We start from the raw sequence: 22,265 nt of genomic DNA, 5'->3' as shown, positions 1-22,265 counted from the left end.
AGAGCGAGACCCCATCTCTACTAAAAATAGAAAAATTAGCTGGGCGCAGTGGTGCGTGCCTATAGTCCCAGCTACTGGGGAGGCTGTGGTAGCAGGATCGCTTGAGCCCAGGAGTTTGAGGTTGCAGTGAGCTATGACGATGCCACTACACTCTAGCCTAGGCGACAGAGCAAGACTCTGTCTCAAAAAAAAAGTAAAGCTCATATCAAATGGGCCTACAGAGTGCAGCAGTCAAGAAATAGGGAACATAGGTTTAATCCCTCTGACGTAGAAACCTTTAATGAGGCCTTTTCTGCAACTCTCACCCTTCAACCTAGGAGAGAAGCCATCACTCCTTGCTGCGAAGGGCCTTTTTCACTAAACACAACGGTGTGGGTCAACTCCACATGAGAGGTGGCCTCGGCTACAACCCTCTTTTGGACTAGTCGCTTGGCCACTGTGTGCTGCCCTCAAGGGAAACTTAACCATTAATCCTGGTCTATACTAATGCCTGGATCATCTGTCTTCCTATCTCCATAATTGTTTTTAGAGGCTCTGGCTCACTGTAATCCTCTTAAATCTTCTGAAGGTTGGGAAAGGAGGCTGCAAGGGGAGCGAATGGGAAAAGGCAAGAGCAGTGGCGGCTCGCTGCCCCTAAGGAAAAGGCAGTGTCAGACATGGCACAATCCTTCAGTTGAGGCGCTCTTCCATTCTTTCATCTGGGGGACCAGATGCCAACCTTCTCTCTATGGAATTTTATACTTTCTCTGATTAGTTTGATCTATGTATGTATGTCCTCTGCTTGTGGAGTTGAGAGTAAGGACTCTTATTTTTTCTCTGTATTTCAATCTATCCCTAATGTATAGTTTTGTGTTTAGATTAATTTTGTTCATAAATATGCCCACTCAAATCCCTGTGGCCCACAACATAGTTCCCTTTTTCCAAATTTCTCCTTCAAGAGAGGAAAGAAATGCAAGAATAATCAAATATAACTGATTTGTTGTCAGTCCCTCAAACCCTAGCTTTCCAAGTCAGCACTTTCTAACATGAGAGGAAGAGGACCAGATAATCCATTCTAGATGCACGGCCCATTGTGGAGAAGTTTCTAAACCTTTAGAGCATCATTATCTGCTCTCCAGCCCAAGACCAGCAGGACCAGGAGCTGAGAGGCCCCACGCCCTTCCACGCCAGGCTGAGCTCCAACTGCTTACTTACCCTGCCGGGGCCCTCTCTTCCGCCGGAAGGCCGCCCCTGACTGCAGGGCTTCCAGGAGACTGTCCATCACACCTGTCTCATCGCCCTCTGTCATGAAGAACAAAGATGGAGACGTCAACTCTTCAGCCAGAGCAGCATGGCAAGTGTCAGGCTCCACATAAAATGCATGGTTATTGCTTGGCTACCCCTCCCACAGGGGCTGGCAGCTAAGAACAGACAAAGGGTGCTCAATCTCAAATTTCACAGGTTCATGTTTACTTGTATCTGTTTAAAAATGGTCAAAACAAAAGGTTTCCCTGCCTACTATCCAGAGCAAACCTTGGGGCATTTTCCTACAGTGCCATCCTCTGTGTCCCAGTCGGGAAGACTAGCACATGGAATTGCAGAATTGCCAACCCCACTGCAATTGTGAAATTAATAAGCAACTACATCACTCCCTCTTTATCCCAAAGTGTTTCACACTGATTTACATAAAGCTCTCATGGATAGCGAGGTTCAGGTTTCAGACCAGGGCTGAGGAAAGAGACCACTGAGCAAGACTGCATTTCATCCCTTAGGTACTGCCTCCAGTGGCTGTGTCTCCCTGAAGCCAGCTCTGCATCTAAGAGAAGCAGCCCAGCTGGAATACAAAGAGTTAATGTAGAATCCTAGTTCCAGCCTGGCTCAGTTTCCATGGCAACAGCTCAGGATAGTGAAATCTGAAACTGTGAAATCCCACGGAGCCGGTTGGCTGCCAGAGCCAAGGTAGGGGCTCACTACTCCCAGCGCCACCTACTGGTTGAACATTACCAGTGCATCTGACCTACATTCCAACCTCACTTTCTTGACCAGGGTCCTGGGGACAGGGCAAGGTCCACTGCGCCACCTGTCGACGGGGCGCAGCCCTCATCCCACAATGCGGCAGGACTCCACCTTCCCCCAGTGCATCCTAGCCAGTACCTGAAGACAAACCACTGAGGCCCCGGGGAAGGTGATGGACCCTAGGTGTGGGCTTTAATAGCATTACTGGAACAGAGCTGTGGCTTACAACTGGGGGAAGGGCAAGGGATCTGTTTTCTAGACAAGTATAAAGAAAAGTCCCTGGGAACAAGATGTGTTGGTGTTTCGGCACCCTTTGCTGCTTGTGCTCTGCAAAGTGCTGATTCTTAACAGACCCAGCAGCCTTAAAAACCCCTTTGCTTGCAGAAGGCTTGTGGCCCCTCAGGTTCAGAGAAGGGTGGCATCAGCTCAGTGCCGTGGAAGCCATGTAATGCTGTATTTCCGCTGCCCGCAGAGAGAGCAGTGGGGGTGGGAGGGCAGGGAATCAGCAGCAGGAAAGAAACAGAGACAGGAAACAGAGGGCCAGTAATTGAGACCATATGTTTCAACAAAGACAGGCTTCTGGTAGTGAAAGAGATTCTGCTGAAAAAAGAAGAGGGTGGCCAGCTCTCCACCCCCTTCCAGAAGTTCAATCCATTTGCAATCTAATAGTACACACAATTGTGCTAAGGTACTAGGGACACAGTACTTAGTGAAATAAGCAGCAAGGGAAGACAAGCCACCATCAAAAGATGGGAGGAGGACCAGGAAAACATTTTGGGGAAAAAAACGCAAAAGATTTGGTGGAGGGACTGAGAACAGGCCAGAGGAACCTCTGGATGGGCGGAAGGAAAGAGTACATGTTACAGCGATACTAAAATCACTGGGGAGATAAGACATAATGCAAGAACCAGCAAAAGCGAGAGAAAGATTTTAGCATGGAAAATTGGAACGTGCATGGAACTGAGTTGGGGTTAAAGTCCAGCATCAGGACCTTGGAGGCAGAGGGCTGCCAAAATCCTGTGCCAGAAGCTGAGCTCAGACACGAGCTATTTTCTCTGGCCTCTGGATTCTAGACAAAGAAGCCTTCCAACAGCTCCGGTCTCAGTTCCTCAGCCCTCTTCACTCCTTACCTGCATTCATGTCTATGAGTTGCTCTCTCTTCTGCTGTTTCTCTAGCCGTTCCTTCTCGGCCTTCTCCTTGGCTAGTTTTGCTCGACGCATCTTTTCTTCTGTCTCCCGCCGCTTCTGGTTCTCCTTGACTGCTTGCTGTGGGTGGGGAGGGAGAGAAGAACACGTGGACATATGTACACCAACCACCAGCCAACATGGAGCCTGTGGAAAGTGAGAAGCGTCCACAAAAGATTCAGTCGGCAGGTATCCCTTACTCACCAAAAACATATTCCTAAAGTTGTGCAGATCCATGAAGAATTCTTCCACAGACAACTTCTTGGGGTCAAAGAGGAAGTAATCACCCAGATCCTTATAGAGGGTCTCCATGTTAGAATGCATCATGCGCAGCTTGTTGTACTGCTCCTGTGCGTCCTTCACAAAGCTGTGCAGCCAAGGAGTAAAGGACCAAGACCAAGAAGCACACTCTTAACTCGGCATACTGGCATGCACAGGGATGTTCAACTGTTTATAACTGAAAAAACCAAAAGCAATCTAGGTATCCTAAATAGGAGAACAGGAAACCAAAAGCTATGGTACACCTATAAAATAGAAGGTGTCAATTTAAAAAGAGGTTGTTCTGCATACACTAATATGCAAACGTGGCTAAGACACATTATGTGCAAAAAGCAATACAATGTAGTTTTTGTTTAAAACAGATTCAAGAGGTGTAAAGCAGAAAGAAGTCCAGTGGCAGGGGCTGCCTTTGGGCGAGGGAGGGAGAGGAGTATGTGAAGTGCGTGAGCATGTGTGTGGGGTACAGGCAGGGCACAGGGTAGGGGAATCGGGGACTTTTAGTTTATCTGCGTGGTTTGTTTCCACTGCCACCACAATGAGAATGTTTTCAAGGAGTATGTATTTAATGAAAAAAATTCTTTTTAAGAGGGAAAAAGTATACACTGCCGTATCTATCCTGTCATCTACCTCTCCACCAGAAGTTTTCTTTCCCTTCCTAGAGAGAAACTCCCTCCTTTCAAGACAGGATATAGTCATTTTTTCAACAAATTTGTCTTTTTCATCTGTGGCAGCTGGGAAATTCTGAACATCACGTTCCACATCAGAAATTTGTTTCTTCATCTGATCTAGGTTCTTTTGCAAGTTTTCAGCAGAAACTAAAGGAAACACAAAAATAGACAGTAAGAGCTTACTAATAATTCCAGCCTCAAGACCCCTTAGCTTCACTCTTCAAAGCACAGCTCCAGTCTACACACACATTTTGGTACTTAATTATTTTAGTTCTTTTATGTAATAATGTTAGTCATTTCACACATCTAAGTTTTCATCTTTCCAGTGAGATTATCAATTATTTGATAACTGAACCTCCGGCCTCCACAAGGTGCACGGCACAAAAGAGAGGCTTCGTTTAATTTAACATGAATCTATGAAATCCCCTGAGATCTCGGTCTCATTTATTTTAGAGAACAGGGTCTGGGAGGAGAAAGAAAGAGGCAGGGCAGAAATCTGTTCCTATTTCTACTGAATGCTTTTTCTTTGTCTAGTTCCAAGACAGTCAGGCCTCATTTTTGTTAATCCAGTCTATGCTTTTTGAATGAGAAAAACTGTTGACCTAGACTAAAAACACCTGCCTTCTTCCTGTTGTTTTTTTTTTTTTTTTTGGTGTTTGGTGTTTCCCTAAAAAGGGAAAAAGTGCTTCCCGTTTCTAAACATGAAGACCTCTCTTCAACTGTATACCCCTCCCTTGTGGCTTAGACATCATGCCTAAGCCCTCCCCCATTCCCACTTAGTCTGAATAGAAAATGACCTATAATCCAGACTGTGTCTTACTTATTTCCCTCCCGTTGCAGAGACTTTTGGAGCTCAGAACCACTTTCTAGCTTCACCCCAACCTGTCCCACCTCGGCTAGCTTTCTCCACGTGGGTAAGCTCATCTGGAAACTTGAGGACATCAGGATAGTCATTCTCACACAACTCAGCCAGGAAGTGCAACAACGTCATCTTCTGATCTGTGGACTTAGTGTCTCGAAGCTTAGGGTAAGAGAAGAAATTATTAGCCCTGACATGCCCAAGATGGCCTCAGGCCAACACTGGGCTCAGGGAGGCCACTGCCTTCCCTTGTGTTGTCCTGCTCTAACTCCTCGGCTCACCTTGCAGAGGAAGCTGATATTGAAGCCAAAAGCACCAGCATTCCTGGAGCCAGCATTCATGTAGTTTCCCACAAGCAAGGTAATCTCTAGGAGGCTGGCAAAGCTCTCACTCTTGCGCAGCTCCTCACATGCGGCAGTGACAGACACGATCTCTGGCTTGATATTCTCCACCTGCTCGCTGAATTGTAACTTGAAGAGGATGGCATTGAGGCGAGGCCGCAGGCGGGGCACAGTTCCCATCTAGTGTGGAAGACAAGCAATTCCATTACAGCCAACAGAGAGAGAAGAAGGAGAAAGATACAGGCTTGAACCTCCTATGGGAGGATCAGACCTCCTGCATAGGGAGGAGAGAGAGAGAGAGGTTCAAAATAGGTAAGAGGCGAGGAGCAAGTGCCCAGGCTGCTCTCCAGAGGGGAGAGGAGCACAGCAGGCAGAGAAGACCCTACGGCCATGGCCTCACTCACCACCACGCCAAACTGCTCTGACTCAGCCAGATCATCGTATTCGTCCTTCAGTTCAGAAAGCATTTTTAACTGCTCTGGCTCGGGCATCTGCTTAATGAGGTTCTGAAAGAGAAGAGATGTCTCAGTTCGAGTGGGAGGGGCTGACAGCTCGAGCCTAAACAACTTGTACTCTCCCGTCAGTCCCGCACTCTGTCCAAGGACCACTAAGAAGGAAACATGGGGTGTGGGGGGAGGAGAGGCAGCTAGTGAGATGGTAGGAGTTTTGAAAATTATACCAGAAATAACCCGACCACCACAGAAATGGCAGCTTCCGCAAAGCTCGCATTCATAAGTCAATAGTGCTAGAGGAGAATCCTCTTCATCTAAGCAGAGAGGAGATGAGGCTCGTGCGCAGCTGTGCAGAAGAGCCAGCTCCGGCAGAATGAACGACCTTACTCCTTACCTGGATCATAGACTCGGTCAGGACAGCCTCGTTCACCTCCAGGATGACGTTCTTAATCTCCTGATAGGCCATGCGGAAGGAACCCAAAAAGATTGCTGCCAGAAAATAAGACAGAGACACGTTCTCAGTCTCTTCCCCCTTCCCTTCCAACCCACCCTACAAACTCATGCTGGATAATCTTCCTGAGAGGGTTAAATCACTCTTAGAAATTTCTCTGCCTATATAGTTAAAATCCAAGTTCCTGAGTCCAGTATGAAAGGTTCCCACCTCCCAGCTTTGTCTTTCATTAATCCCCACACTTATATCACACACCAGACACTCTGTTTCATGTACCACATTCCACAAACCCTGGGATACTTTGCCTTTGCTCACACAGGAAGTCTTTGATGTCATCTGCCTATATACATCATAGACTTTTACCCCACTCTATTTTAGTTCTCCACTCCTAGGACTCGATCCTCAAAGCCGCCTTGACCTTAAACTGCCATATCCTGCTCCCTAACAAACACACATCCTGTCATTTCAGCTCTCTCACTTTCCAACCTCCAACTTGATCCTTCAACTTCATTAGGACCTCTCTCCAGTCTCCTGACCATTCTGCTTTCTCTGAATGTGTCAGTTCCACTCTGCCTTCTCTTTTTCACCTTGACCCTATCATTTGCTCTCTACTATTACTCCTGTTACTCCTACTGCTACAGCTAGCTATGCTCTTGCTTCCTGCTCCTTCCAGTCCCTGGTTAATCCAGCCATCTCATTTCTCTACTCACACCTGGGCTCATGCAGATCTGTGTCTGTGAATTTGTAGAGCACCAGCGATAGCTGGGGCCTCCGCGTTGCTTAGCAATCCCCTTTTGTGTGTCCCCATTCTGCTCTCTCCCACCCCTCTTGACAGCTCCTCCAAAATATCCCCATTCTGTTCTAAGAAGACTTTGCTCCCCTTCACTGAGGAAAATTGAAGCCATTGGTCAAGGTCAAATCATTTACTCAGATTTCTTCTATGATACTTAAAAATTGAGCACTGGGGGCTCTCAGCTAGAGCAGATAAGAAAAGGCTTGGGTGAAGACTATTTTGGAAACACCTAGAAGAAACCTGTGCCCAACACTTTTGCAAGCTTATTAGCATGTACTCATATATATCCCCCATATACTTGTCCTTTCCTCATGTTTCAATAGAAGAGGTGGCCTAAGGACCTTTTCCTTCAGCATATATGATCAAGTTTCTCCTGTCTTTAAAAAAGTCCTCCTGACCCAATGTTCCTTTCTAATTACTGTTTCTCTTTCCTTCACTTTACAGCATTCTAAAAACATAATTGTCTTCTATTCTCTCTCACTACCATAACTCTCATTTATTCTGTCCCCACAAAGCCAATGAAAAGACGGCAACCATTTGGAGTATATATACTCTAGGTAAGATACCAACCTGCCACCTCTCACTCGCATCCACTAAAAGAGAGACCTCTACCTCCCCCAAAAGAGAGAGAATGTGTTCTTGCTGAGTTTTCCTATTTCAGTAAATGGTACCACTTTCCGTGGAGTAACCTAAACCCAAGAAACATCTCCTTTATCCCCTCAGTCAATTCTGTTAATTCTACCTTCCTAATATCCTCTGCCTTCCTTTTCATTCTCATTACCTTGGTTGCAGGCCCTGACCACTTCTCACCTAGTTTACAGCGATAATGTAACTCACACCTCTCTGCCTACAGTCTTCCCCAGCCTGGGCGATCCAGCTTCAAAATCACTGCCAAAGCAACCTTCTTAAAAATACCTACAGTCATTTCCTTCACTTTCCTGATTAAAATCTCTTCACAGTAACTTCCACAGCTTCACTCAGCTATACTCAGTTCATTGTTCTGGAACCGCACAATGTTATCTCACGCCTCTGTACCCTCATACGTGCTGATCCTCGCCCGTCACTTAATTCCTCCTTATGGTTCTTCCAACTCAGTTTCGGCAGTCCCCCCTGTGGAACGTCCTTCGGGATTTGCCCCTTCCTCCAGTACTCCTCGCACTTGATTGAGACACCCCTTCCCGGTGCTCTCAGAAGCATTCCAGCACGACTCCATCACAGCACTTACCGATCCGTGCTGTATTATTATTTGCCTTTCTGTCTCTACCAGACACATGGCTCATAAGGACAGGGAGTCTGTCTTATGCAGCTTTGTATCCTTAGCACATAGAAGTATTTAATCATTGTTTAATCACCAAATTCCATCTCCCAGATCCTACCCCATACTATTCTCAATTCTGTTCTTTAATTCTGTTTTCCGTATTGTATCACTCCACTAGAAATAATGTACTGCGCCATGGTCTTTCTCGTATCATTTTCTAAAATAACAATTACTCATGTTTTATGTTCCTGGAGATAACTCTTGGAAAGAGGAACTGACTCACACTACTTAGTCTCATAAAAGGATTTCACCATAGATACTATTTAGTAATATTTGTTGAAAATAATTTAAGATTTTATAGTCAAGAATAACAATGTGCTCGCTTTGGCAGCACATATACTAAAATTAGACTGATACAGAGATTAGTATAGCCCCTGCACAAGGATGACATGCAAATTTGTGAAGCGTTCTGTATTAAAAAAAATTTAAAAAGAATAATGTAAATGTAAAGGCTTACTGCTCTTGTATCCCTCTGACTTTACTTACAGGTATGTGTACTTATTAGTTGTGTGACCCTGGGCAAGTCACAACATTTGAACTTTAGTTTTGTCATTTGGACAATGGGGACAATAATTGCATCACAAGATTGTGTGGCTGCGCGTGGTGGCTCATGCCTGCAATTCCAAAACTTTGGGAGGATAGCTTGAGGCCAGGAGTTCGAGATCAGCCTGGTGAGATCTACATCTACAAAAAATAAGAAAACTTAGCTGGGTGTGGTAGTGTGTGCCTGTAGTCCTAGCTACTTGGGAGGCTGAGGCAGGAGGATCATTTGAGGCCAGGAGTTCAAGATTGCCTGAGCTTATTACTGCGCCACTGCACTCCAGCCTAAGCGACAGAGTGAGACCCTATCTCTAAAAAAATAAATAAATAAAATAGGAAAAAGGAAAGATTGTGAGTAGGTTTTATGGAATATATACCCTTTCATCTCTGGAATACACGCCTAGTATGTGCCTAATAGAGCCCATCACATAGCAGACCCTCCAATATTTGTTGAAGAAGTATTTAAATCTGTATTCCTCAGCATTAAGTAGGTAGATCCACAGTTGAAATAAACAAACAAAAAATTAACATTCATCCTAATCATCAAATAAGTACTACCTGCATCAACTTTGCAGAGGAATTTCTGATTTGAAATTTTGCCATCAATCAGAGTTATGAGTATAGGTAGCAAGTTCAGAACAGAACTCTCTGGAGTTACTGATCCTACTCTGAGAAGTATAAGATTTTCCTAATTTACTTAAATCAGAAAGTAATTTTAGATTTAACTAAAGCCAAGCCAGTGCCTGCATTACTTATCAGAAAGCGGGAAAGCAGAAAATGCACAGTGGCTAGAACATTTGTGGCAGAGGCCGGGCACGGTGGCTCACACCTGTAATCCTAGCACTCTGGGAGGCTGAAGGGGGAAGATTGCTTGACCTCAGGAGTTTGAGATCAGCCTGAGCAATAGTGAGACCCTGTCTCTATTAAAAAATAGTAAAAATTAGCCGGATGTGGTGGTGCATGCCTGTAGTCCCAGCTACTTGGGAGGCTGAGGCAAGAGGATGGCGTCAGCCCAGGAGTTTGAGGTTACATGGCACTCTAGCCTGGGACAACAGAGTGAGACTCTGTCTCGAAAAAACACAAAAAACAAAAACAACAATAACAAACAAACAAAAAAACCAAAAAAGAACATTTGTGGTAGATTTTCTTTTATCCTTCTTTTTTTTTTTTAATTTTTATTTTTTAATATGAAGGGGTGGACGGTTGTGAGAAGGGGGGCTCAGTTTCCTTGTTTGTTTTCTTTGAAACAGAGTCTCACTCTGCCACCCTGGGTAGAGTACAGTGGCATCATTATAGTTCACTGCAACCTCCAACTCCTGGGCTGTAAGTGGATCCTTCTGCCTCAGCCTCCCGGGTAGCTGGGACTACAGACACACGCCACAACACCCAGCTGGGTTTTTTTCTTTTTCTTTTTGGTTATCCAGAGTGTTAGGATTACCTTTTTCTTTTTGGTTATCCAGAGTGTTAGGATTACAGGCGTGAGCCACCGCACCCAGCCTGTGGTAGATTTTCTATGGATACAGTAGAAATAGTAAGGACTTTGAAATAAGAAAGTCTGAGGCTCAAATCTCAGACCTGTCTCTTACTAGCTATATGACTAGGCAAATTCCTAAAAGTCTTAGCCTGTTTCCTTGACATAAAACTGGATACTTAATAATCTTGCAGGGCTATTGAAGGGATTAAATGAGATACTGGAAATAGACTATAGAAAGCCTGGCATATAGCAGGAATTCAACAAATGGAGGTTTCATATTAAGGGACCCTAGATTCAAGAGAATTAAGTTCTTAAAAGAACCCCTTCACATTTCAAATAGCTGGGATCACAGTTACTTACAGAGATTCTGAGCTGTCTTTGAATCCAACACTTTTAACTCTTTTACTTTCTTCTTTTGCACAGATTTCTTTTCTTCTCCACCTTCCTGATCCTTCTTGGCTAGAAAGGGAAAGATTAGAAAAGCATGATTAAGACTAAGCCACCTCTGTGCCTTATTGAACTACTACTGTCCAGCCTGGAATGTCCCCTCACCTCCTCTCTATTATAATGGTCTCCCTATAGCATTCCTTCAAGGATAACCTGCTTTTTAATCATCTACCTTTCTATTACCAACCCCGTCCAACTATATATAATAAATATCTCATTTTCATTTCTTTGATAGTTATCAATCATGCTTTCCTATCTACTTGCGGAGATCAGCAAACTTTCTGTAAAAAACTGGACAGCAAATATTTAGGCTTTGCAGGCCATATGGTCTGTCTCAGTTTCTCAGTTCTGTCACATAGCATGAAAGCAGCCACAGACAATAAATGAATGGGCCTGGCTGTGTCCCAATAAAACTTTACTCACAAAAATAAGTGACCAGATTGCAAAGAGTAGTTTGTCAGCCCCTGTGCCAGACGGAGTCTTCCACCATGTTATTCTTTCATGTCTGTTAAAAATTCTACTTATCTTTCAAGCTCCAGCTTAAACATGACTTTCCCTATAACAGTTTTGTTTCTCCAACTGCCTATGATCTCTCTCTGAACTCCCAATGAAAATGATCTCTTTATAGCACTTCCTCTCACTGACTTTGTTATAAATACATAAAGTCTCTCCTCTATAAGGGCTATGTTATTTATCTTTGCAAATCCCATGCCATATTTATATATTTCTCTCTCTCTCTACATATATATATAGTTTTTTCTTTGTGGTTTTTTTTTTTTTTTTTTTTTTTGAGACAGAGTCTCACTCTGTCCCAGTAGCTGGGACTATAGGAATACTCCATGATGCCCAGCTAAATTTTCTATTTTTAGTAGAGACAGGGTCTTATTCTTGCTCAGGCTGTTCTCAAACTCCTGAGCTCAAGCAATCCTCCTGCCTTGGCCTCCCAAAGTGCTAGGATTACAGGCGTGAACCACCACGCCTGGCCAAAAATATATTCTTGCAGGAGCTTATTGCTTAAACATCACCTTGGTGAATACATAGAAAATATACTCCTTTCCTTCTATGCTCTTTTCAGACTATCCAAAGCCAATGTATTCTTCCCTTTCCACGAAGCTTTCCCTGATAAATGTACACACTCTCTGCTTTGATAAACTAATTTTTATAGTATTTGTTATCTATACCTCATTCAACAATTATTCAATGTTTTATGACGTCTTATAAGTTACCATCTTGATCTTTTTAAAGGCTCTGTTATTGTATCATCTTAATTTTTTTTTTTTTTTTGAGACAGGGTCTCACTCTATCACCCAGGCTAGCATGTACCGGTGTCATCATAGCTCACTGCAACCTCAAACTCCTGGGCTCAAGCAATCCTCCTGCCTCGGCCTCCCAAAGTGCTGGGATTATGGGCATGTGCCACCATGTCGAGCCTCATCTTGATATTTTTAAAGGCTCTATTACTGTATAAGTGTGAGTATTTTCTCATCCCACCTAGATTTTGAACTTCAAGGGCATGGACAAATAATATTTCATTGTATCACTCCCTGGGCAGCTAGCATGATAGTAACATTCGCTAAAAAATGGTTGACGCCAGCTATTGTGGAGAGTTGGGCAGTACATAGAAAAGAAATAGGAACTGTTCTGGAAGACACTAACTGCAAAACGATTTGCCCTATCTCATAAGTTGGTATCAACTTCTCAGAAAGCCATATGGGCACGTCTGAAAGAAGAGTCCAGAATGAGTCTCACTACTTTTAAGATTCTTTTGGCTATTCTAGATCCCTTGTAATTTCATATGCATTTTAGAATTAGCATGTCAATTTCTACAAAGAAGTCAGCTAAGATTCTGATAGGGATCATACTGAATCTGGAGACCAGTCTGGGGAGTACTCCATCTTAACAATATTAAATTTTCTGAACCACGAACATAGGATGTTTTTCCTATTTATTTAGATCATTAACTTTTTTCAAAAGTGCTTTGTAGTTTTCAGAGTATAAGTTTTATTTGTACTTCTTTTATTAAATTTATTCCTAAGTAGTTTATTCATTTAATGTTTTTGTGAATGGAATTTTGATTTCATTTTGGATCGTTTATTGCAAATGTATAAGAACATAATTGATCTTTTTATATTGATCTTCTTTCTTGGCAACCTTGCTGAACTTAACTATCTTTAATAGTTTTTTACTGGATTCTGTAGGATTTTCTATATATGAGATCATATCATCTGAGAATAGAGATAGTTCTACTTCTTTATTAACAATTTTGATGTCTTTTAATTCTTTCTTGACTAATTGTACTAGCTAGAACCTCTGGTACAATGTTGAACAGAAGTGACAAGAATAGACATCCTTGTCTTGTTCCTGACCTTACAGAGAACACTGTCTCTCACCATTAAGTAGGCTGCAAACTGTGGGTTTTTCTTAGATGCCCTTTATAAGGCTGAAGAAATTCTCTACTATTCCTGGTGTGTTGAGTGTTTTTATCATGCAAGTGTAGTTGGATTTTGTCTAATACTTCTTGTGCATCACTGAGATGATCACATGATTTGTTTATTATATTGATATGATGAATTGCATTAATAGATTGTCAGATGTTAAACTTTCTTTGCATCCCTGAGATAAATCCCACATGGCTGTGAATAAATCCCATGTGGGTGTGAATAATTTTTTTTATATGTTGCTGGATTTGGTTTGATAATTTTTCATTCAAGATTTTTGCATCCATACTCATAAAAGATATTGCTCTATTGTTTTTTCGCTTATGATGTCATTGTCTGATTTTGGTATCAGGGTAATACTGGCTTCATAAAATAAGCTGGGAAATGTTCTCTCCTTTTCTATTTCTTAGAAGAGTTTCTAAAGAATTAGTATTAATTCTTCATTAAATGTTGGATAGAATTCAGCAGTGAAGACATCTGGGCCTGGGCTTTTCTTTATGGGTAGTTGTTGATTAATGATTCAATCTCCTTACATGCTGTTTATTCAGACAGTCTATTTCTTCTTCAGTGTCTTGGTAGTTAGTATGTTTCTGGGAATTTGCCATTTCACCTAGGTTATTTAATTTGTTGGCATATAATTATTCATAGTATTCCTTTGTAATCCTTTTTATTTATTCCAATCCTGGAAGGTTGGTAGTGTTTACTCTCTTTCATTTCTGATTCTAGTAATTTAAGTCTTTTTTTCTCTTTCTTTTCTTGGTCAGTCTAGCTAAAGTTTTGTGAATTTTATTTATCTATCAAAGAATGAGCTTTTGGTTTCATTGATTTTCTCTATTTTTTTCTATTCTCTATTTCATTAAGCTCCACCCTAATCGTTATTTCCTTCCTTCTGCTTCCTTTAGATTTACTTTGCTCTTTTCAGTGTCTTAAAGTCGAAGCTTAAGTTATTGATTTGAGATCATTCTTCTTAATATAGGCATTTGCAGCTATAAATTATACCACCTAAGTACTGTCATATCTGCATCTCGTAAGGTTTTGTTTATTGTGTTTTCATTTGCATGCATTTGAAAGTATTTTCTGATTTTCCTTTTGATTTTTTCTTGACCCACTGGTTAAATAACCGGAAGTGCATTGTTTAATTTCCACACATCTATGAGTTTCCCATTTTTTGTTATTGATTTTTAATTTCACTCCATATGGTAAGAGACCATATTTTATATTAGTTATATCCTTTTAAATTTATTGAAGTTTGTTTTATGGTCTAACCTGGAGAATATTCCATGTACAGTTTAGAAGAAAGTATATTATGCTATTACACTGTTGTTGGGTGCAGTGTTCTACAGATGCCTGTTAGGTCTAGTAGGTTGTAATGCTCTTCAAGTCTTCAATTTCCTTGTCGATCTTCTGCCTAGTTGTTCTTTCCAATATTCAAAGTCGGGCTGTTATGGCCTGAATTGTGTCCCCTTCAAATCCATACATTCAAGTCCTAACCCCCAGTATCATAGAATGTGATTGTATTTAGAGACAGGGTCTTTAATGAGGTAATTAAGTTGAGGTGACCAGTGTCCTTATAAAAAGAGGAAACTAGGACACACACAGAGGGAAGCTCCTGTGAAGACACAGGGAGGAAAAGAAAATCATCTACAAGCCCAAAAAAGAGTCCTCGGAAGAAACCAACCCTGCTGGTACCTTACCTCATGTTTCTAGCCTCCAGAATTGTGAGAAAATAAATTTCTATTGTTAAGCCACCCAGTCTGTGTCCTTTGTTATGGCAGCCCTGGCAAAAGCAATACAGGAGGTACTGAGACCTCCAAACATTATTGTCTATTTCTTTCTTCATTTTTGTCAGTTTTGCTTCATATATTTCAGTGTTCTGTTACTGGTTGCATATATAATTGTTATATCTTCCTGATGGACTGACCCTTTAATCATCATGAAATATTCCTCTAACACTAGTAGCAAGTTTTGTTTTGTTTTTTTTTTAAGAGACAGAGTTTCACTCTTTTGCCCAGGCTGAGGTTCAGTAGTACAATCACAGCTCACTGCAGCCTTGAACTCCTGGACTTAACTGATCTTTCTAACCTCAACCTCCCGAGTAGCTGGGACAATAGGCGTTGCTGAGCTGGTCTCAAACTCCTGAGTTCAAGCAATCCTCCCACCTTGGCCTCCCAAAGTGTGGGAATTACAGATGTAAGCCACCATGTCTGACCGCAGTTTGGAAGTCAATTTTGTCCAATATTAGTAACTCTAGATTTTTGTGTGATTGTTGTTTGTATGGTACCTTTCCCACCCTTTTACTCTCAATCTATTTGTGTCTTTGAATCTAAAGTGTGTCTCCTGTAGACAATAGATAGTTGAATCATGTTTTTTAATCCAGTCTTTTTGATTGGCTTATTTAATCCTTTCATATTTAATATTAAGTACTGATATAGTTGAATTTATGTTTGACATTTTACTTCTGTTTTCTATGTCTTATGGCTTTTCCCTCTACTCTTCCTTCCGTGCTTTCTTTGGAATTAAGTGAATATTTTCTAATGTAGCATTTCAATTTCATTAATGATTTTTTCACTATATTTTTTATTAGTGGCCACAGATACTTGCCTTTCCTACTAAATTTTTGTAGATTTTCTTGAATAGATGTTTCTTTATTTGCTGCTTGCCCTTTGGACCATTTCCAGAGGCTTTAAGTGGTTGTTTTAAAAACTAATTCAGAGGCCTGGCGCGGTGGCTCACGCCTGTAATCCTAGCTCTCTGGGAGGCTGAAGCGGGTGGATCGCTCAAGGTCAGGAGTTCAAAACCAGCCTGAGCAAGAGCGAGACCCCATCTCTACCAAAAATAGAAAGAAATTAATCGGACAACTAAAAATATATAGAAAATATTAGCCGGGCATGGTGGCGCATGCATGTAGTCCCAGCTACTTGGGAGGCTGAGGCAGGAGGATCGCTTGAGCCCAGGAGTTTGAGGTTGCTGTGAGCTAGGATGACGCCACGGCACTCTAGCCCGGGCAACACAGTGAGACTCTGTCTCAAAAAAAAAAAAAAACAAAAAAAACACACTAATTCAGTAGTTTCACTGGAGAGAAGGTCAGCAGAGTTCGTCATGCTGTCAGTCTGGAAGTCAACCTTGGATTTTCTTTTCATTTTTTTATTTATTTATTTTTTTTTTTTTTGAGACAGAGTCTCGCTTTTTTGCCTGGGCTAGAGTGAGTGCCGTGGCATCAGCCTAGCTCACAGCAACCTCAAACTCCTGGGCTCAAGCGATCCTTCTGCCTCAACCTCCCGAGTAGCTGGGACTACAGACATGCGCCACCATGCCCGGCTAATTTTTTCTATATATTTTTAGTTGTCCAATTAATTTCTTTCTATTTTTGGTAGAGACGGGTCTCGCTCTTGCTCAGGCTGGTTTTGAACTCCTGACCTTGAGTGATCCACCTGCCTCGGCCTCCCAGAGAGCTAAGATTACAGGCGTGAGCCACCGCGCCCGGCGATTTTCTTTTTAATTTAATATGTTATAATAATATATTTTGGTCTTTAGGCCAGTAATGTAGCCAGTAGAAATTCCTTCAAGTTTGCTTCTATGTCTTTTTTGACATAACCCTATTCATCTTCGAGCACTTCTTTGCTTGCTGGCAATTTAAAAAAATAGTCCTGGGTTCATCTTTCTCCGACAAATACCTGGAATTAGTCACTTTTCTAAGGAGTCCTGATTTCTTTTAGTGGGGTATGGTATTTAGAAGCCAAGAAAATTTTTAAAAAGACATGATACCTGCACTATCACCTATCAAAAGATACCATTTCATCAAATATATGATAGCAGCAATTACGCACATTATTTTATGTACCATTAGGAAAAAAAAAAGTCCTGCCAATTAAACTATGACATCAATTGTAAAAAACACCAAGATTTTTGGGATGTTAAAAAAAATTGTATCAGCATTTGACAAAATTTAAAATCCATTCATAATAAAAGCTCTAGGCAAACCTGGAATTAAAGAGAACTTCCTTAATTTGATAAGTTACATCTATGAAAAATTTACAGCTAACTTTATGCTTAATGGTAAAGACTGAATGCTTAGACTCTAGAACCAGAAACAAAGTAAAGATGTTTGCTCTTACCATTCTCTAAATTATATTTCGTTATATATATTAGAAATAAAAAGTACCATGAAAGAAAAAAAGAGAAAGAAATAAACACGCGTATGAACAAGATTTGTATGCTAGAAACTACAACATTAATGAGAGAAATAAAAAAATCTATATAAATAGATATACTGTCTTCATAGAATATAAGATTCAAAATTGAAAGGTTGTTTTCCCCAAATTGACCTATAGATACAAAACAACCTTATATCCCATTAAACATAAAATTACCATATGACCTAGCAAATCCACTCCTAGGCATATACCCCCCAAATTGAAAGTAGGAACTCAGACAAATACACATATATGGAAAAAATACAATCACAGAAAATGTGACTGTGTAAAGATGAATTTCATGACCTGTGAATTATATCTCAATACAATAAATGCATCCATGCACACATACATACAAAAGGACCATACAATGGAGCATAGATCTAAATGGAAAATCTGAAACTATTTAACTTCTACAAGAGAACAGGGGAAGATTTTCACAACTTTAGGGTAAGCAATAATTTCTTAGATAAGATACAAAAAGTACAAACCATGTGGCAGAATCATAAGCTGGCCCCCCAAGTTTCCTTCCCCCTAGTGTGCATGCCCTAACCCTTCCCCTTGAATGTGGATGGGCCTGACCTAATGTGGTAAGCCCTTTTAAATGAGGGTTTGGAGGTCAGAGACAAGAAAAGTAGGAGAGATCCCATCTCTATAAAAAACAGAAAAATTAGCCGGGCATGGTGGCAAATGCCTATGGTCCCAGCTACTCAGGAGGCTGAGGCAGGAGGATCGCTTGAGCTCAGGAGTTGGAGGTTTCGGTGAGCCATGATGACGCCACTGTATGCTAGCTGGGGCAACAGAGTAAGACTCTGTCTCAAAAAAAAAAAAAGAAAAGAAAAAGTATTTGGGAGAAAAGGCTAAGGATCTAGAATCACCCTAGGGATGCAGCTATTACACAGTGAGCAAATAAAGTATACCAAAGCTTAAAAGGTCTCTAATTGCTAGGAAAGGGCATGGTCCACTTCTACAACCATGTTCTCTGTTGACAGCTGTCTGCAAACTTTTCTTAAAACTTTGGGTATCAGACTTCTTGAAAGGCTACAGAACATTGATACTTCACTTGTCTCCAGTAGCCTCTGGGGGAAATCCTCAAAATGAGAGGCTCTGCTCTATGAAGAAGGAAGTCTGGCTCTATGTCTTCTCAGTCTCAACCTTAAAGATCTTCACTCCCTAAGAAATTAAGTTGGCTAGGCATGGCAGCTCATGTCTGTAATCCCAGCACTTTGGGAGGTGAGGTGGGAGGATGGCTTGAGCCCAGGAGTTCGGGACTGCAGTGACATATGATCCCACCACGGCATTCTAGCCTGGGTGACAAAGTGAGACCCTGTCTCTTAAAAAAAAAAAAAAAAAAAAAATTAAATCTATTAAATAAATTGCAAGATAAAAAAAAGAGAAACAGCACAGCTGGAGAGGGAACCTACAGAGACATCAACCAATCGTAATGAGTAGACCTTATTTGACTCTGAGAACTATTAGAAAAAACTACTAAAAGATGACTTGGGAAATTTAAGCACTAACTGGGAATTTGATGATATTAAAGAATTTTTTAGATATGGTAACGGTAGTATAATTATCCTTTTTAAAAAAGTTCTAATTTTTTGACATACATTCTGAACTACTTAAGGATTAAATAATCTGAACAGGATATATTTAAAAATGGTAGCAAGGAAGAGGCTGATGCAGGTATATGAAACAAGACTGGCTATTAGTTGATAAGTTCTTAAACTGGATGATAGACACATGGGTATTAATACTATTGTCTTTTTATGCATTACATATGTGTATGTGCCTTTTTTGTTTACATTTTCAAAAATAAAAGTATTCTTAAAAAGTCAGGCCTGTTTCCCTGGAGTCACTAGGGCATTTGATCCTTCCCAGATAACTGAGTGAAAGGGTAACTTTTCTTCTTCTTTTTTTGGTATCTTTTCTTCTTAGCTGATCCTATAATTAAGAATATCACTCTAACCATCTCTGTAGCAAGAACACCTAAACCCTGGCTTAGAGTCTAGATGAGACAGAGGTGATGCCCTGCCTGCTGTCTCAAAAACCAGGACCCTGTCACTGTTGGTAGGTGTCCTGCAGCCAAACACCATTTTGCTCTTTGCTCAGCTGGCAGGGACTTGCGGCATCGATTGCTCAGGATGCAGGCAGCCTGCAGCAAGGTGCGTCCCTGGTGAGCAACTGCTGAGTAAAGGAGTCTGTGGCTGCCTCAGCCTGTCTCACTCCCTCCCCCAATCAGACTCCTCCTTTGCCTAAGTCTTTTTTTTCCTGCGTCACAAACACAAAATGGAGTTAGCTGGGAGCAAAAACAATCTGTCTAAAATGGCTGAATGCAGCAGGGAGTGCCAGACACTAAAGCGAAGGGAAAGGGCACCCCCTGCTGTCCAACATAGGGACCCTATTTTTTGTTCATTATTTTTGAATGTCAAAATAATCAATTCTATAGAGTCCAGATCAATTTTGTCAAGATTCTTGATACCTAAGTTGCATTCTAAAATTCAAAGAATAGAAGTTGAGGCACAAAAAGGGAAAATAATTTTTAATCTCTAAAAACAGAGTCGGGGCACAAGATTAGCAGCCCTGACTCTCAGTTATTGCTTAGTTATGATTAGTAACAGAGTTTCTAAGAGCCCAGAGAACGGAAGGGAGGTCCTTCTATAGTTCCCCAACTTCTATAATGAGCTAATGACCCCCGGAATCTCCCAGCGATGGCCATCACTTCCCCAGGAATTCCTGTTGCAGGCTTCTCTCAATGAAGACCACAAACAGGAAATAAAGGAGTGGGGAGTTGCCTGACATCCTGGAAACTAAGTTCTTAAGAATTGCAGGTGGGAGTGAGTAAGTGGGACAGGGTAAAGGACTTTGGGAAAACCCTGCTGAGAATACAGACTGGCTCTAAAGCCAGTTACATCCCCGAGGCTAGAAGACTCAGGATGAGCCATAAAGCAACTCCACCTAACCTTATTTCTCATTCACTTACTCAGGACCAAAACACTAGTTCCCCTGCCCAAGACAAAGCCTGTGGCATCGGTACCTATTCTACAGGGAACACCCTCCACCATCTTATGCTACACCTCTCTAGAGTAATCCAAGTACTTAAGACAAAAAGAGAACACATAGAAAGGTGGAAAAATCAGAAACATCTTGAAAAATCTGTGGGTCCAAGTCACTAATGGTTTCCACTACTTAAATGAAACAGCATGAATATGCTAGTTTATCCAACATCCTTAAAAAGTGAGATAACAGCAGCACATATAACATATGAGCACAGAATCACAACAGGAAGTTAAAAAAAAAAAAAGTAAGGTGGCCTCTGGTACCACTGTAGTTCTCTCTGAAGAAACAGGGTCTTTGTGGAAGAATCCTAGATCTCCCAGGCATATTTGAAAGATTAGAACACTTAATAATATCCCTAGGAAATGAAAACAAATTTTCTGTAAGGATAACATAACTATGGAATTGCCAAGCCCACCCAGTATACAATAAGCCATTTCTGTTAAGTGCTACATGAACTCTCTAATTCTGGGAAGAGGAGAGAGCAAGAGGGTTCTATCATGTACTAATATGAGAAGCTGCCCATGTGGAGAATTTCTAGTTTATATTCTTCATGAGGGCAAAATTCAGCACTTTAAAGCAATTAGTAGGTATACATCATGGGAGCGAAAACAGTATGCTAACTGAACAGCAGTTATCCCAGCCCAAAGGTAACCAGATCACTGACTTCTTGGCTAAAACATACACCCATCTGCTAAATCCCCCAGAACCAGGCCATGATGGGGATGCAAGCTGTAAGGAGGGGTGGGGCAAACTGGCAGAAAGGGGAACACCGAAAGGACAAAGTCAGACAGAATCCCAAGGCTACAAAAATCAGGTGCTGAGAGTTAGGAAGAAGAGGGCAGATAGAAGTCTGAAAGGGTATCAAAAAAGCAGTATTAAAAATTTGGGCACTTTGAAAGCATTCGGTTATTCAGACAATACAGTCATTGAGTTTCTCACAGATGCTTTCCCAGCACACCCAGGATGGTGACTCAGTGAGGGAGTGCTAAAAAGAAATCTGCTTCTGAGATGTGGGTGGGTGAGTGGGTAGGGACTGAAAGATAGGCAGTGCCCCAAGCAAAGACTCAGGTGTGTCAGCAAAGGAATAGGACAAGTTTATGCAAGGGAACAGCAGGCTAGAGGGCAAGAGAAAAGGCAGCAACTATAGGAATAAAACCCTTTTTATTAAAAAATGTTTTATTATGGGAAAGATTAAACATATAAAAACAGAATAAGGTAATAAATCCCCATGTATTTACCACACTCAGTTTCAACAATTATCAACTCATGGCCAATTTTGTTTCACCTATACCCCTACCCACACTTCTACCCTTTATCCCAAATAATGGCATCTGCAATTATTTCAGTATGCACCTCTAAAAAATAATGATAAAAAAAAACATAATACCATGATTGCACAAATTTCTAGCTGTCTCAAATGTCAAGTGTTTTATATGGTTTGTTTGGATCAGGATCTAAATAAGTTCCATATACTGCACTAGCTGACATTTTAAATTCTCTTTTAATCTATATATTCCCTTTCACCTCATTTTTTCCCTTGAAATTTACTTACTAAAGAAATCAGGACACTGATCACTGGTGACAAGCAAGGGGCACTAGCACAGTGCCATGACACAGACCCGGGAAGCGAGCATCTCAGGTTTCTCAACATGCCTGCCCTCTTGCCACTCCCTTTCACCAAATGCTGGATTCTGAGCCCAACAGATTTGGGCTCAAATTCTGGCTTAGTATTTATTTGTTATGAAATTTTAATAAGCAAAGGACATATTAAT

The 22,265-nt window shown here is 41.3% G+C and overlaps 1 protein-coding gene across 1 annotated transcript in view; it reads right to left on the bottom strand.

The window, feature by feature from the left end:
* DIAPH1 (diaphanous-related formin 1) overlaps positions 1–22,265 on the bottom strand; it is a 101,368-nt gene that overhangs the window by 7,602 nt on the left and 71,501 nt on the right. The window contains exons 19-27 of the mRNA XM_012645785.1: positions 10,716–10,814; positions 6,174–6,268; positions 5,732–5,833; positions 5,268–5,507; positions 5,019–5,148; positions 4,150–4,274; positions 3,385–3,549; positions 3,126–3,261; positions 1,195–1,281 (exon numbers count right to left, since the gene is read on the bottom strand). Coding sequence (XP_012501239.1) covers positions 1,195–1,281; positions 3,126–3,261; positions 3,385–3,549; positions 4,150–4,274; positions 5,019–5,148; positions 5,268–5,507; positions 5,732–5,833; positions 6,174–6,268; positions 10,716–10,814 — 1,179 coding nt within the window. The remainder of the gene's footprint in view (positions 1–1,194; positions 1,282–3,125; positions 3,262–3,384; positions 3,550–4,149; positions 4,275–5,018; positions 5,149–5,267; positions 5,508–5,731; positions 5,834–6,173; positions 6,269–10,715; positions 10,815–22,265) is intronic.

Source organism: Propithecus coquereli, unplaced genomic scaffold (assembly GCF_000956105.1).
Source record: "Propithecus coquereli isolate 6110/MARCELLA unplaced genomic scaffold, Pcoq_1.0 Scaffold236, whole genome shotgun sequence".
In the NCBI taxonomy this organism is placed as follows: Eukaryota; Metazoa; Chordata; class Mammalia; order Primates; family Indriidae; genus Propithecus; species Propithecus coquereli.
Note: the sequence above shows the minus strand (reverse complement) of the source record. Positions and strands in the feature narration are given on the sequence as shown.